Source organism: Pinus tabuliformis, chromosome 9, assembly GCF_031772625.1.
Source record: "Pinus tabuliformis cultivar Carrire ecotype Pingquan chromosome 9, CPIR1, whole genome shotgun sequence".
Classification (NCBI taxonomy): domain Eukaryota; kingdom Viridiplantae; phylum Streptophyta; class Pinopsida; order Pinales; family Pinaceae; genus Pinus; species Pinus tabuliformis.
This window is the reverse complement of record NC_142307.1, coordinates 759820038-759837506: the sequence shown is the minus strand read 5'-3', so window position 1 is coordinate 759837506 and position 17469 is coordinate 759820038. Positions and strand designations below refer to the sequence as shown.

The window sequence follows — 17469 nt, the reverse complement described above, 5'->3', positions numbered from 1 at the left end:
TAGAAGAATCACAATATATTGAAAATTACACTCTGAAATGGATCAATCAAATCTAATCCTCCTCCTAATGTAAAAGATTTTATAAAAATATCAATTTCTATTATAATAAATGTTTATGAATACTACTATTTACACACATTTAAACCACACATAAGAGAATGTAGGAACTTAAACAAATAAACATAATTATCTTACAACTAATCAACTATTATATAAATCTAACATATATCCATATTTATTTAAATTGCTTGAAAATATCAAATATCTTTTCACACTAAAAAAAATTACAACTCAAAATTTTACTTTTACTTTTATTCATATGTAAATTAATCCAACCAAAATGCTTACATAAAATAACTCCAACAAGACATGAAACACTTTTATTCATATGTAAATTAATCCAATCAAAATGCTTACATAAAATAACTCCAACGAGACATGAAACTCGGCTGAAGCGCAGAGCACCCATACTGGGCTGGAGGCTGGAGAACACCGAGAGAGTCCTGCTCTAAACACTCGTATTTTATTAAAATTACAATGGATTGGAATTGCAATGAAATCCGGTCCAATCCTTGTAGCCACGGGTAATTTATAATCATTAAACCTATCAATATGGATATCAACTTTGTGCTTCAGCATCAACCAAGGTCAAATGTGTCACTTTAGGTTCAAGTTTGCCGAGAAAGGGAAGTGAGACTTCCGGTGAACTTGGGAGATAAGTAAAGTGACGCTCTCACGCAGGCATGCTACAATTCAACAGAGGTACAACTGAAAGTGTCTGAGTGGGTCACATTTTTAAGCACAGAAAGGCGGGATGAAAGCCCAACGCCACACACTTCCACATAATTTCGCCACCACCTCCTTCTACAGGCACTGGCAGACAGGCGCCTGTAAATTCCTTCACTTGTACAATAGTTTATTACCTTCAAAGTATCTTCATTTATCAGCTCTGCGCTGCGAATGGACCGTTGTCAGCAGCAACAGAATATTGAGTTCAAATTATGTTTTCAATACCATCTCGAAACCAGCTGCCTCTCAAGGTAAGTTTGATTCATTCTCATTCACCGTAAACATCTATCAAGCTCAATTCCCCTGCTTCCACACAAATTGTCCAGCAGCGGTACATTAAATGTTTTTGTTCCATATCCAATTTGTTACACATTTAATTAGCACTTAAATACCGGTGTCATGAGTTTGCATCCAAAATGAGTGAAAAGAAATTCGCAATATCGATATAGACGGATTGATGGGTGCCTGTATTCACACATGGATTGCAATCTAGGGCTAAAACTAACCCAAAGCAGAGCATACCTTTTGCCGGATTGACTCTTATCACGTTAAGAAGCGAATTCGCTATGTCCCTCACAAGCTATAAAGGGGTGCAGGTTGATTGGTTAGGCAATTTCGGGAGATTGCAAGGCTAGTGATTAAGGTGGTTTCATGGAATACACAAACATAGTAGGTTTGTGGATGAACGTATGCTCCTAGAGTATTATACGTAGGCATGTATGTATACGCCCACACCCCATGCAAATGCGTTTATGAGAAGAGCGACAATTCAAGCACTCTTCCATCTGAACTGGCCCTTTAAATTTCTCGAGTTCACACCTATTTTACTGGATAACAATGTTTCGGGTATAGGTGCTTGATACGTACTTATATAGACGCCTTGAACCTCACTTGTGTTCATCTTCGAAACAATAATAAAAACAAGTTCTCCCACAGTAATACCTGAAACATTATTATCAAACATGTCTTACTGTGGAAGCTGGAAATCTCAAACCTGTTGTACTTGTTTCCATGATCACCCATAGTGAAACTCATATTGTCGCGAACCCTTTTACCAAAATGAAGCCATACTCTACCCTCTTTCTAAACTTTGTGTGCCTAATTTCCCGCAAATAGATTGGGGCAAACAACCTTAGAACTGGCATCTAACTGTACATAGATCTCTGGATCATCTGCTATTTCTTCACAATCAAATGAAGCGCTGTCTTTTTTTGAGTGGAATGGGTTGTTATGTTAATTTCGAAAAGAAGCCATGGCTGCTACAGGGCAGCCTATATTACAAAATTTCCCCAGCGGTGGGTAGGATAGCTATGAAGGTCATCTGGCAGTGACAGCTCTTTATCAAAAGAACTTAACTGCTTTCTCAAAATACATCTCTGCTTGTATAAACTTTAACAAACTGTCCTAAAAGCCTAATTAGTAATTACTCATCAATACATATTCCAATGAGAAAGATAGCTCTAAACAAAAGAGAGACTAAACATTCTTGCTTTAGCCAGTGGAACTGTGGTGGCTCCACTAGAGTAGGAGGAACTGGCCTGGGAGGTGCTGTGTTCCTCTTCTTCCTCTTCACCTCTTGGTACTGGTGTTGTGTGGGCCATGGGAGTTTGGGGTTGGGGGGGTAGTATGGCTTTCATTTGGTTCTGGTGCCTCTGCAGTATTGTCAGCCTGACAAAGAGATCTTTCAATTTGTTGTGTTGGACAGCTAGGGTTGCACAACCCTTTTCTTCCACCTTCTGCAGGGTTTCATTTTGTTTGTGTGAAGCCTACTTCAGTGCTGAAGTCTACTGCTCCATTGCTATCTGTTACTCTTCCTTTTGCATGGCACATATACTAGTAAATTTTTCACTACGCTTGTGATATTCATCACAAAAAGCTTGGATGGTTAGGGTGGCCACTTTGCTCTATGGATTGTTGATGACACGGATGATGATGTGCTAGAGGTTTCGATGATGTATTGCTTGGTATGCTTGTTTATCATAGGAATAGCATTACACTTGGTCATGTGATGTTCTTGTTACCTCTCATTTCAGTACGGGTACCTATATGCATTTTTTCATTTGGTAGCACCATTGTAAGCCCAAAGAATGCAACTCAAATCCTTGTAGGTGATGTGATGTTATGTATTGTGGTGTCCTAGGCCTATTATGGTCGGTCATGCCCAGTCTGCTTAAACTCCATTCCTAGGTCCTTTTGTCCTGCGTAGAATTGGAGGGCTTAGGGTGGACCTATTTGGAGATATTGTTAACCTCAAAATCCTAAAGTTTGTTAGCTTTTAATACCTAACTACTAATTTAATAAATATTCTGAGATGAAAGAACTAAAACGTGAGCTTCCAAACACATTTACTAAATATGCTGAGTATTCTAACAGAACAATGGCAGTGGAAAAATAAATTCTTGAAGACACAAGCACACAAAAAAGAATACACCAAAAATTTACCCAAGAAACCCCAACTGGTGAAACCCTGCAACCTGTGTGTTCTCTTTATTTTTTCTTCAGTAATAGCAAATTCAGAAAATTACATAGAAGAGGGAAAATCCTTCCCTTCACTCAGAAATCGAACGACATTTTTCTGCGCCCAACTGGACTTAATCTAGCCCACTTGGCCTCCCTTTGTTACACAGTACAAATTCCATACAGTTTTGTACAACCTTTTGCACAGTTACTCTGTGCAAGCACTCACTCACTGCTGTTGGAAGCATGAATTTGAAGATTCTGATGGCTATGCGACTTATTTTCTCTTGCTGGTCTGAGCTGTAGATGAAACCCTAGTGCTGGAATTCACTATGCTCTGTTGCTAAAGAGAGAACATACAATTCTGATGCATGATGAGCCAAGTTTCCCTCCTTTTGAAGTCGACCTCTCCCACCATCTCCATGAATGGCTGAGATTAAATTTCATGGATCGCTGAGATTGTTTCACTTTTTGATTATAGGAAAATTAAAATTTTCCTAAGTCAAAATAAAGAGACAAAGTGTAAACTGCGCCTTAGGCCTACCTATGGGTCCCTCTGCCAAATTTAGTGCACCTCTAAATTTAGCTGAACCCTTCCTCCTCTAACTCCATTTAACACTCCTTCCTAGAGAAGAAGGTGTTCTGTACTACACCCAGTTTATCTTTGAAGTAGAAAAATCTGCCCCTTGCCAATGCCTTGGTCAAAATATTAGCTGTCTGTTCCTTTGTAGGCACATATCGGAGACTGACTTTATCCCTATGAACACAATCTTTGATATGGTGGTACTGGATCTCAGTGTACTTGGAGCGGTCATGAAACACTGGATTTTCAGAGAGCTTGATGCAGCTTTGATTATCATAGTGTATGATTGTGGGCTCCAACTTTTGACTGAACAACCCAACAAGTAGCTTCCTCAACCATATGGCCTTGTAAGCTATCAGGTTGGCAACCATGTACTAGGCCTCAACTGAGCTTAGTGCCACTGATCTTTGCTTCTTACTAAACTAGGAAACAACTGCTGGCCCAACACTGAAAGTACAACCTAAAGTGCTCTTCTTGTCTACTGAACCCCTTGCCCAATCCACATCTATGAAGCCTTGAAGCCTCACACCATCAACCTTCTTGTACAACAATCCATAATTTAATGTGCCCTTGAGATACTTCAACAGGTGCTTGGCAACAACCTAGTGCACTATGGTTGGCTCAACCACGAACTGGCTCAACTGGTTGACTGCAAAGCAAATGTATGGTCCTATGTTCACCAGATACATCAACGACCCTATGAGCCGTCCATAAAGAGTAGCATCTACTCACTCACCTCTGGTAGCATCCAACTTCCTCTAGTTTGTTACTAGAGGCATAGTCAAGGGCCTGCAATCCTGCTTGTGGAACCTCTTGAGAATCTCGTGCGTGTACCTTCCCTATCTCAAGAAGATCTCCCCATCATCTTGCCATACCTCCAGCCCAAGGAAATAATGCATCAACCCTATATCCTTCCTCTCAAACTCCTCTGTGAGATCTCTTTTGCAGTCTTTGATGAGCTTCTCATTCCCTATCAATATCAAATCATCAACATACGACACAAGAATGAGAGGCTGCCCCCAACCACAATATAATATAGGTTAGGGTCAACTTCACTCTTGGTGAAGCCCAATCCAAGAAGGTAGCTGTCTATCCAGGCATACCATGCGCTCGGTGCTTGCTTGAGCCCATAAGGAGCTCTCTTCAGCTTACAAACATGTGTGTCTCTGCTGAAAGTCTCAAACCCCTCAGGCTGCTCAACATATATCTCTTCCTCAACAACTCCATTAAGGAAGGTGGTCTTTGCGTCCATTTGGTGGATCTTCCACTTCATTTACGCTGCAATCGCTAATATGGTCCCACTGGACGAATATCGGACCACTGGTGCGAACATCTCATCATAGTGAATCCCTTCAACCTGAGAGAACCCTTTGGCCACAAATCTAGCCTTGCACTTCTCCACACCCCCATCAACTGCGTGCTTGATCTTGTATACCCAACGTGATGCCACAACTGATTTGCCAACTGGTCTTGGCACTATCACCCAAACATCGTTCATCGTGATGGAGGAATGTTCCTCCACCATGGCATCTCGCCATACCTGCTGAGAAGTTGCCTCCTTATAGAACGCTGTGAGTCTATCACCTCAGTTATAAGTGCCATGAACCTCGTATATATTTGTGGCTGTTACTCTGTCTGAATGTGGAGTTGGGGGCTCCAACTCTCTCTCGAGCCTCCCAATCAACTAATTTGCCCACTTGTCTCGTCCTCTCCCTGTGATGGGAGTCACTGGCTGAGTGGGCTCCACTCGTTCTACTCTCTCCTATTGTTCCCTCGCTTTCTCCTCATCTGCGTGCTGCTCGACCTGCCCAATAATTGGTTGTGATGAAGTTTGAGTTAAATTTCTACGACCTTGGGTCTAGGTTAGAGTCTTAAAATCACTGACGCTACCAAACCAAGAATCTCAACCATAAACTACTTTGCACAACATAAATATAAAGCAGTAAATCACATATGCACAATATACACAGTTTTAAACAAAATTGTACAATATGTATAATCCTAATCTTCGTTATATTAGACCAAATCTGAATAATACAACAGTCTATGGTATACAAGATACAATGACAATCTTCGTTGCTCAACGTCGATGTCATATCTTGTCCTGCCGGTCCTTCGCTTTTGTACTGCTCGCTAGTAGTGCCTTAGTCCATCAAGGCATCTACACATGGAAACTCCAAGAGGGCTGCCTCCTATCACTGCTGCAAGTCACGTCTGCTACAATGAACACGGGCTCATCAAGTGCTCTTTGGGTAGGCCTAATTCCCAAAGTCCAATCTGCCACGCTAGCAACAACTTTAGTCCATCAAGGTGTTGCACTTCAGCATTGTCCTTCACCAAACCTTCAACTGCTCTTTGTCCTTGAAGATAGCTCGTCTAGGGCTACTTTGGGTAGCCAACACGCTGCCCTCCAACTAGCTCTATGACACCCAATCTCGTCATTGCTATATCTGCACCTAATATGACTTTTCCTCACCTCGGAATGTCATATTAATGGCTCCAACTGGTTGCTTGTCAATCTGATCCAAATCTTGTCACCAAACTGTGACCCAACACACTTCAACACTGCTGTTTTGTCCCTGCTTTTGCTACTGTCACCACAGTGTCTGTTAGGGCACCAAACAGTGCTATAACAAGTTCCATAGTTTTTAAAACCGGCCTAGCTGACCGGTTACCGGTCTAAGCGGCCGGTCAACAGGGCCACCGGTTGGAACCGGCTGAAAAGCCCGGTTAAGGAGGTGCTGTGGTGAGAATTTGGCCCTAATCGGTCCTAACTGGCTAGTTTAGGATAGAAATTACCTGCCATGCCCACCGAGGACCCAAAGTGCAACTTTTCCAAGGTAGTTTAGAGGTTTTGGAGGGAAATTAAGGGTGCTTTCCCTCCAGAAACACCCTCTCCAAGCCTTTAAGAGGCCCCTCTCCCTCTCACTTGTCTCACACATCTGATTTGGAGTGTTTATGAGTGTTTGTGAGTTTGCTTGGGAGCTTGGAGAGTGTTGAGTTTTTGCTGGAGTAGTCATCTTGGAGTTGGATGATATTGATCTAGATCCCATTGTGTTGGACGATATTGATCCAACATCAGAATGGGTGGAGGAGACTGAAGATCCTGTGTTTGAGGCTGATTTTGATGTCGACATGGCTTTAGCGGGGGATGAAGCAGATTTTGTGGCGGCATAAGAACTAGGATAGTTAGCGGCATCAAGGAAAGGCAAAGAACCAATGGAAGGCACTAGTCGTGCAGGTCGACAAACTCGTGCTTCCATTAGGTCCACTTCTATTGTTATTGGTGGCATTGCTACTGAGGTTGCAGATCAGGTTGAGGCATCCTTAGACTTTGAACCAAATGATGTCTATGTAGCTCCTGATGATGATCATGTGGCTAGTAGTGGTGATGAACTTGATGATTGATCATGTGTACACTGTAGACTTGTAGTAGGCCAATGGCCTCATAGCTTGCAACATTGTTTTTGGACTTTATAGGCCATTTAGAGCCTCATTGCTTATGTATTTTGCTATTTTGTCGATGATATGTATTGCACTCGGTGCCATTTTGATATATTCACCTTTACATGGTATATAAATGAGCAAACTTTGCATATTTTGTCTCTATTGGCTTGGAATCATGGTTTTAAATCTTAAAAATAGTTTTTTTCATTAAAAATTAATTATTTAATGTATTTTTCTAAAACCGATTCGTTTAGACCAAACCAGTCCCGGTTAGACCGGTTCCGGTCGGTAAACCGGTTCATTAGGTGGACTAGTCCGGTCACCGGTTCCGGTTTGAAAAACATTGGTAACAACCCATAACCAGTCATCAAATAAACCCTCAAAAACTGCGGTTTGCCCTTGCTTGAATGTTCTGCCTCCACGCTGTTGATTAGGGGTAAAAACAACCCCAAAACAGTCCACACAATTGCCTTTCTATGGGGTTAGGGCCTGTGGCCTACCACAAGTAACTCCTAGCTCCCATGGCTTGCTAAAACAAAGTTCCCAGCCACCATATGACCTCCAACACTGTCCTTAAACAAACCCGTATTTCCTCAGCCCTCCAGTAAGGTATTCAACCTACCTTCCAGTCCTTGGTCACTCTGAAGCATGCCCTAAAACAACCTTCTTTCACCCACGCTAGATTGCCTCTCCATGCTATGGCTAATTCAGAACATCTTCTTCTCCAATGAGCTATTCACCAATGTATGTGTTGCACAAGATGGATGCTCTAAATGACCTCAATACGCCTTGTATTTATACACATATAATGGCTCAATGTCCCACTTGAAGTGACACTTATTAAGTCGGCCTATTTGACAACCAAATTAATTATGTCAACTTCAAAAATTCATATCTCTATAACAACAACTCGGATTCGGACGATTTTCGATGTGTTGGAATCGTCTTTCCGAGCACTATCATCCTCATCCATCGCATGCCATGAATCCATCATGGTATTGCCCCAAAACACAATGGGTGCCAAAAAGGCATACTTGGGTTCCAAGCCCACAAGCTGCCCTTGTGGCGCTTTGTCCTCCAAACCCTGAAACCTAGGGCTTGGAGTACCTCCCAAGCTACACAAATCAACACTCCCTCTTAGCGAGGGAGGTACTTCCAAGACTAGGAAGTATCTTGTCATCATCATCATTGCTCGCAACACTTGCCCAACTCTTGGCACTCACAATCGTAGCAATCCCTGTATGGTGAACTATGCCCTTCTCAGAAGTGTCGCTGTCACTGCTAGAAGCAACCTGCTTCTTCTTCTTATCCTGTAACGTCTTCCACTCTTTCCATGATTCCTTTTTGGCAGTTGTAGGAGCACACCCTTGCTGACAAATGACCACGCGCTCTTCTTGGGTTGCAAAGTCTCCCTCTGAATCTGTAAGCTCCCTCTTGAACTAGACTCCCTCTGAGTCTCTAGAACCTGGACCTTCTCGGGAAAGTGTACCTTCTTCTTGGGAACCTATACCTTCTCCTCTGAAGCCTGCATCTGCACCTGCTCTTGCTTCTTTGGAACCTGTACCTGCTCCACTTGTTTCTTTCCATGATCCTCAGGCTTGGCAGTCAACCTGTAGAGACCATGCTCTCTAACTCCGAGTACAATCCCATCGGACTTAGAGCCTTTGAGCCTGAGTCTTGCCTTCCCATCCTGGAACAAGACCTCAAACCCCTTCTTCTCCATCATCGAGACGGAGAGCACATTATATCTGAGTCCTGGTACAAACAGTACATCCTGGACCCACATCATACGTCTTGTCTCCATTCTGAATGGCACAACACCCAATCCTCGGATCTCCAACTAACTCTTGTCGCCCAACACCATGTGCAACTTCGAGTCCCATCCAGCTAGAGTAAAAAATATCCCGTGACATTGTCATATGCTTCGTCGCACCACTGTCCACGTACCATCCATCCTCTTTGATAGTACTCTGCGAGAAATGAGAAATCATAGCAAAATCCTCCTCTTCGTCTTCCAATCTTCTAGCGAGCTCATCCATCTTTGCTTTATTAGCAATAAGGGCGGCCTGCTACCCTTTTCTTTTCTCATCCTCTCCCTTCTTCTCCTTTGGACATCTTAACGAAAAATGACCCATATCGCCACAGTTGAAACACTTGACTTTACTCAAGTCCTTCTTTTGCTTACCCTTCGTTCGTGATGCAAGTGCCACGTCATCATCTGAAGCTTTCTGCTTCAGCTGAAGATCCTCGTCTCGCAACTCTTTCTGAATGAAGTCATCCCATGGCCTGTCCTAGTCTGGCAGCTTCTCCCTAACAATGATTCCTTTGATGAAGGGTGTCCATTCCTCGGTGAACCCTTTCAAGGCAATCCTTACCATATCTCCATCTAAAACAGTCACACTGATGGCAACAACCTCATCCTTGACCTGAGACAATCTTGTCAGATACGAGGTCACGCTTTCACCCTTTAACATCTTGGTGGACTTCAACTTATCCTCCAATACCAATACCCGGTTCTCGTTCTTATTCTGAAACAAATCCTGAAGAGACACCCACATCTCATGAGCAGTGTTCTTCCCGGACAAGAGGTATCAGGGCATCCCTCACACCATCTAGAATGATCAGTCTCTCCCTTGCATCCAAATCTTCCCATATTTCCAGATCCTTAGGGTCGGTTGGCTTCTTGATCTCTTTCTCGGCAAAAGCCCAAATCCCGTTGACCTGCAAGATCAACTTGATCCTTTCCTTCCATGGACTGTAGTTGGACAACCCCTCCAACCTGTCCTCATAACGGATACCTGCTTGCAACTTCGACATTGTAGTGAACCCTTCATTCACAATGTGACCAACTCCCTCTCACGCTATAATTCGCTGTGCACAACTCTGATTTACTTACTTCCAAAGTAGCTCAGACATGCTGTAATACCATGTTGAATTTCCACGACCTTGGGTCTAGGTTAGTCTTAAAATCACTGACGCTACCAAACCAAGAATCTCAAACATGAACTACTTTTTACAGCGGAAATATAAATCAGTAAATCACATATGCACAATATATACAGTTTTAAACAAAATTGTACAATATGTACAATCCCAATCTTTGTTATATTAGACCAAATCTAAATAATACAACAGTCTATGGTATACAAGATACAATGACAATCTTCGTTGCGCAACTTTGATGTCGTATCTTGTCTTGCCGGTCCTTCGCTTCCGTACTGCTCACTAGTAGTACCTTAGTCCATCAAGGCATCTACACATCGAGACTCCAAGAGGGTTGCCTCCTATCACTGCTGCAAGTCACGTCTGCTACAATGAACACAGGCTCATCAAGTGTTCTCTGGGTAGGCCTAATTCCCGAGCTCCAATCTGCAACACTAGCAACAACTTTAGTCCATCAAGGTGTTGCACTTCGGCATCGTCCTTCACCCAACCTTAAGCTGCTCTTCGTAGTTCAAGATAGCTCGTCTAAGGCTACTTTAGGTAGCCAACACATTGCCCTCCAACTAGCTCCATGACACCCAATCTCGTCACTGCCTTATCTGCACCTAATATGACTTTTCCTCACCTCGGAATGTCATAGAATTGGCTCCAACAAGTTGCTTGTCAATTTGAGCCAAATCTAGTCACCAAACTGTGACCCAACACACTTCAACATTGCTATTTTGTCCCTACTTTTGCTGCTATCACCACAGTGACTGGTTAGGGCACCAAACAATGTTGTAACAACCCATAACCAGTCATCAAATCAACCCTCAAAAATTGCGGTTTTCCCTTGCTTGAATGCTCTACCTCCACGCTATTGATTAGGGGTAAAACCAACCCTAAAATAGTCCACGCAATTGCCTTTCTGTGGGGTTAGGGCCTATGGCCTACCACAGGTAACTCCTAGCTCCCACGACCTGCTAAAACAAAGTTCCCAACCACCATATGACCTCCAAAACAGCCCTCAAACAAACCTGTATTTCCTCAGCCCTCCAGCAAGGTATTCAGCCTACCTTCCATCCCTTGGTCACCTTGAAACATGCCCTAAAACAACCCTCTTTCACCCACGCTAGACTGCCTCTCCTTGCTGTAGCTAGTTCAGAAAATATTCTTATCCATCTTGTGCAACACATACATTGGTGAATAGCTCGTTGGTACATGAGTTACCTTGACCTTTGTTTTTCCACCCTTCTTCATATGCCTTTTGCCTTTTTATTGATTTTTCTTTTATAGTTGCTTGGGGCTCTAGGAGATGAGTGTATGATGTGAATGATATAGTAGTGAATACCCCCTTTAAGGTTGGGTAGTTCTTCATCCACTAGGGTTGGGACAATCATGGGTTCCTTCATGATGCAGGGGGCTCATATAGAGGCCTTAGGAACTAGGGTGACGGCCATAATGATAAGGGGTAGAGCTCATGTTGGCTTTTTCCCACGTGCTAAACTTGTATGTCCTGGCCATATTTTTCATTTTATGGTACATTGTCTATTGAGAGTGGCCAAATTATGCTTTTTACTTTCCTTTTAGCTACATCAACCTCGAGGGCATTGTTCCAAGCCCGACCCAAAGTGTGGACAAAGGGAGGGGGAGGCTAACTCCTTGTGGACCCGAATGGGAAATATGTGGAAAGGAGTTATAATGAGTGGAGGGGAGTGATGTATATGGTGTCGGGAAGTGGGAGCACGCAACCAAAATTGGGATTTCCCATGTAGTGCCACTTCTAAAGTTAGTAGCCAATAAAGGAGATCCCACGGGACTTGGATACAAGGTTAACCACCAAGTTGGACAAAGGGACAAGAGTACAAACCAATCCTATTCTTTTCGCCGAATTCCTCCACTAATCCATGCCTAGAAGTGTCCATGATAAGGAAGCAAAATTACCCAACTACATAATGAAAGCCATACCTTCGGGGTTGGAAGGCCCACCTTCAAACATATGATCATAACAGATGGGCAAGGGAGCATAATGGCTGGCTCAGGTGGCAGAGATGTGGCACATCGAGTTATCTGGTGGCTACAAGGGGCTGCTGGCTACCGACTAAAGACAATCTAGGAGAAAATTTTCTCCTATGGGTGTCACCTATAGGTGGTGGGTAACAGGTACCATTAAGCTTCAACCCTAACACCAACCGTCAAGGATCTAGGTATCATTTCCAAGGTTGGAGCTCCACAAGACCAATGATACCCTCCCTTACTAGGATCCAGACGCCATCAACAACCAGCCAAGATGTCCAAGTACCATCATATAGGCAGTTTTATGGTACTTCATCTCTCCCTCTCAATCATCAATCCAAGCATGCTTGTCAAATATTCAAAAATTCTTAGGGAGAGACCCCCACCTCAGCTACCTGTTCAACCATTTGAAGATCTAGTAGCTTTGCAACACCAACCAGTATCAAACTTCCAAAGCATATGTTCTTGTATGCTAGCACGAAACTCCGGGGTCTTCAACTATTCTGACACTACTTAGGTCATCACAATATCCAAACACATCTTGATGAAAGCTTCCTTCTTCAATCTTTTTAGCAACACCAAACTCAGCCTCAACACTTTCCAAAACATCTAATTCTTGTTCACAACTTTATCAATTACGAATAACCATCTGTACGGCTTTAGCCTTTCTTCGATCTTATTCTTTCTTCAAGGTCCTTACTATAACTGTCACAATATGCCCTCCCTCTTAACTAGGGAGATATACACTTTCTTTAACCAAGCTTCTTTTCTACTAGGGACAAATTGTTAAAATTGGCAACTAGGTCCAAACTCCATGTGGGTCATCTTATTTATGGCAGCTGATATTTTTCTTGGATTCCTCTCATCGAGAGGTGTAGGATTGATCTAAAGATCATCCGATTCCGATAAGTATTCATGGAGTTATGAATTTATTGTGTTATAAGACAATTCGTCAAGGTCGGCTAGCAACCAAATAACCCACACATGTGCTCAACGTTTTAGTATAAAAGGAGATGACTCGAGAGTCATTTCATACACACTTCTCTCTTGATTTCTCCCCACTTGTCTTAGGTTTTAGTGTGAGAGAAATCTAGGAGGAAGTAGCCCTAGACGTTGGAGGAAAGGAGGCTGCCCTAGCGGTAGCAAAGAAGACAGGCCAATGAAGCTATGGAAGGGAAAGGGATCTACGTTGACCTAAAGGAGCTCACGGAAGAAGTTTAACGCAACTATGGAGGAGGTCCTAAACAAGTCATAAACACTGTCCTAAACAAGCCCTAGACGCTGTCCTAAACAAGCCCTAGACGCAGTCCTAACACAACCCTAGTAACCTAGAGGATGCAGTCAAGAAGGAGGGTTATAACCAGCCCTAGACGCAGCTACCTAGCCACAGTCAAGGAGGGTTATGACATGCCCTAGCCACAACATATGGAGGCAGGAACAACGTGTTAAAGGACTGTTTCAGGGTCATTTTTAGGGTGACAGAGCTACTGTTAGGAGGGCTGAGGAGCTGGGCTAGAAGGCCGCAATACCGAGACTACTTCAGCAAAGGAGAGGGGACGATAAGGTCACCTTTGTGACTGATGGCATAGCGAAGTTACCTTGCTGTTGGCCGCAAAGGAAAGGAGCTCGGATTTGCTCCTTGAGGACTGTTTGAAGAGGCAGCAAGGTCTGTGTGAAGGCTGCCCTCATAGAAGGTTGTTCTGGGCTAGAAAACCAAGGAGAATCCTCCCTGAGATAGGCCGAGTAAGGGATCTTAAGCCGCAGGCCTGTGAGTGTTGTTTTGGGGGTCAAACAACCCTATACATGGAGCTGTAGGTGCCTCCTCAAACAGCGAGGTCACTTACCTTGCAAAGAAAGGAAGGCCGCATAATTTAAGGTGGGTTTTGGCACAACCAAATCGAATTGCCCTTTGAAGTTGCATGTGCAGTCCTCTGCATTGCCTCACTGGGAATAACTCGGCCTCTTGCTGCTACCTCTCCGGATCTGGAAATCTGCCTTCGGATCATTGTCCTTGCCCTTCTCTCTCTTTGCTTCATTCTTTGGCTCAAACTATTTCGACAATTGCTGTTGCTTTCTAGAAAATTGAACTCTCCAAGGAAATCAATCTCTATGTGTGTTCTCCATCTACCCATCGACTTCTTTTTATAATCTTCTGTTGGACCTCCAACGACCAAGATTAAAACTTATTCAAGGGCTAAGATCATATTAGAATCGATTCATGTGAGTTTCTAGATGATTCACACCTTATCTCAATTAATACTAATTAATTAACCACTTTTCCTAGGTTTAGACTTAAGAAATATTTAAAAATAAACTTAATAATCTAATTGAGACACTTCTAGGTGGAATTTTGAGAAACAATTTCTGGGTTATGGAGAACTCTTGTGTTTTAGCCTCTCCACAAAGTTTCGAGACTAGAACACCTCCGATGCTACAAAAACTAACAATATGCTCAGTCAAAGGTGGCCATTGTCCATTTGTGGCACATATGGGCTCTTTTTGGACATGTTGGGTTCAATCCTTTGTCAAATGAAGTATATGATATATCAAATGTCATCTATAAATTCTTTCCAAGCAAACGCATGTGCCAAATTGGAAAATCAAGCAATGTGTTGGAGATCTACTCTTGTGGCACATTAATTCATGGGGTAGGTCCACACGTTTGGATTAAATGAGGCTATTTGTAGGGTCACATATGACTGTTGGGCCAATGCAATGAAGAAAAAGGTCAACTAACTCAATAAAGTCAATCATCCAAGCAAAAAGGAGGGAAAGCCATCTCAAGTTCAGTCAAAGGACCAAGTCAACTTCATCAAGGCAATCGTTGGGCCTCAAAAGCAAGATGTTAATAGCGTAAAAGGCACTCCAAAGAAATTTTGGACCTCAAGTGGACAAAATCCAGCCGTTGGTTATCAAAGAAAGCCTTCCTTCAAGCAAAGAACCTCTTCTCAAGTCAAATTCAAGCACATTGAGCCTCCTTCAAGTAAGGTTGAGCCTCCTAAAGCTAGCTGTTTGGCCTATTGTAGCAAATCAACCCCTTTTTGTGGGAGTTTCTCTGTAAAAAATATTTTTCATTGCAAAGACTTAGTCTCTGGGTTGTGGATGACAAGTCTAATTAGAAAAAAAAAACTGTTAGAAACAAAATGATAGGTTAGTCCCTCATCCTATTTGTGTGTTGAGAATTGTGAGATAATCATGCCATAATAAGAAACGTTTTGGTGCAAACAACTTGTCTTGTGAATTGATTCTTTTGTTCTTCTTTTTCTTAGCCATGTAAGATATTACGCTTCATAAGATACTTGTATATTCCTCCAAATTACACAAAGTTAGTGGATCAATCCATTGAGGGGCTACATAGTCATGTGGAAGAGGAAGGTTAGGATGCCAGACCTCACTTTCTCTTTGTTGGTTTAGAGTTATGAAAATTTTATTGTTGGACTAGCCCTTATTGTGGGTTTCTCCTGCAAGGAAAAGATCTCTCCTAATTCCATACTTGATCCATTGGCTTGAGGTACGTCAAGAGGAAATCGCTCCTACTTGAATTTGGGCATGAGTACATCATCTTAGATTAGAGTGAGGTCGACTAGTCTTTTCGACTCTAATCTCACATCTTAGTCTGAAAATACAAGATTAATTTAGAAGGGATTGTGATCGCATTCTGACACTGGAAGAGCTAATTTGCAAGGCTAAGGTAAGCCTCATTGCATCTCCACCTATTTCAATTATTTGCTAATTAAATTCTGCTTTGTATAAATATACAAAAAAAACTTAGAAAATATAAAAAGACAAAAATATTTCAGTAGCTCGAGTTTAATTTCTATTTTTCAGTTAGTTTTATCACTTGGGTTGTGCTTGTATCTTATCTATTTGGCCCAAGAAAGACATAGCTTGCTTGTATTGTGTTGGAAACACTAATCTGAAGCAAATTATAGTGGCTGTCCAAGGATTTTATAGGTCTGCAAATCAATTTACAGAAGTAGATTTGAGGGGTAAGTGAAGCCCTCCTTCAAGGGTTTGAGCCTAATAGGTATAAACTTATAAACTTTGTCATATTTTTCACTTCTAAGCAATAAATCATCATTATTTCAAGGGAATAATCAATTTCCAGCTTGCTGGAAATTAATTTTTGCATAAATAAAAGTAAGGATTTGAACCCCTCTCATTGAATAACATTTTCCAGATTGTCATATATTTCAATATACTTATTCATTTTAAGTGTTGGGGTGCTCATATTGTTGTTTATTCATTGTCTTCACACCTTCACCCCTAATCTCGACTTAATAGATCATTTATAGTAATCGTTTACAATTTGGTTGAATACTTCCTTTTTCCTACTAGGAGTAACATTTTTTGCATTATTGGGTGCATGCTTATTCAAGGGAGGATGATTGAGCACCTAAGAAAAAATTACTATTGTTTGATTGAGCCAGGGTTGCAGGGGAGCGCCCCCCCCTCTTGAGCCCGCTCCCGAAGCGTGCTTCGGGCGGGAGCAACCCCGGGAGTGCGCTCCCTAAAAAGTTTTCGCTCCCTGCCAATTTAGAAGTGATAGAGGGAGCTATTGAAGATTGGAAACAAGAATTTGGTTCTAGTGTTGATATGCAGTTCATGGTAATTTTAAATTCTTAAAGTAAAGGAGTCATCATTTTACATAAATTTTTAACATTACCATGAAACAAATCATGATGTTTGAGAGTGGTTCCGATCTCATTGGATTTCATATGCAAAAAGTAGATGTCATGTCCCTTCTCAAACACATTTGTAACAGGTTATCTCTACACATTTTTGCACATTTTTGGCTAAGGAAAAGGACCCAGCAATTTTGACTTAGGGACTTAGGAGAAATTTCGGCTTAATTTGTTTGCTAGTGGAAGGTGGGGGCCACCCACATTGGAATTCAAACTAGGCCATTCGAATGGCTTGGAAGGAATTTGAAATGCTGATTGGAGGGGCCCACATGAGGCAAGGAAGGCCCACGAAGACAAAAGGAGGAGGCTCTCATTTGGATCATTCATTCACCTTGCAAATCAAATTTACTTGACTGTTTGCTCAGCTGCTTAGCCGAGTCAACTGGCTGTTCAGCCACAAATCTCTCAAGTGGGAGATTCAACCTTACCTTTGGGGGATTTCGAGTGCCCGCCCTAGGAAGGCAGTTCCACCAGCGTTTTCAGGAGATCTAGGGAGTTTCTACAACACCATCACTCAGCTACACTCAGGAAATGCGTATTTCTGGGCCACAGGGAGAACACACAGAGGGA

The 17469-nt window shown here is 42.3% G+C and overlaps 1 protein-coding gene across 5 annotated transcripts in view; it reads left to right on the top strand.

The window, feature by feature from the left end:
- The first annotated feature begins 446 nt into the window (after window positions 1–446).
- Window positions 447–17469, top strand: part of LOC149150943 (uncharacterized) — a 305135-nt gene continuing 288112 nt past the window's right edge. For 2 of the 5 annotated variants that reach the window (XR_016262992.1, XM_089441069.1), the window contains exon 1: window positions 447–1040. Coding sequence is in view for 4 of the 5 variants with exons in the window: in XM_089441069.1 (XP_089297195.1) it covers window positions 815–1040 (226 nt within the window). In the remaining variant the exon portion in view is untranslated. The remainder of the gene's footprint in view (window positions 1041–17469) is intronic. The other 3 variants (XM_089441068.1, XM_089441071.1, XM_089441070.1) reach the window with 2 other exon arrangements.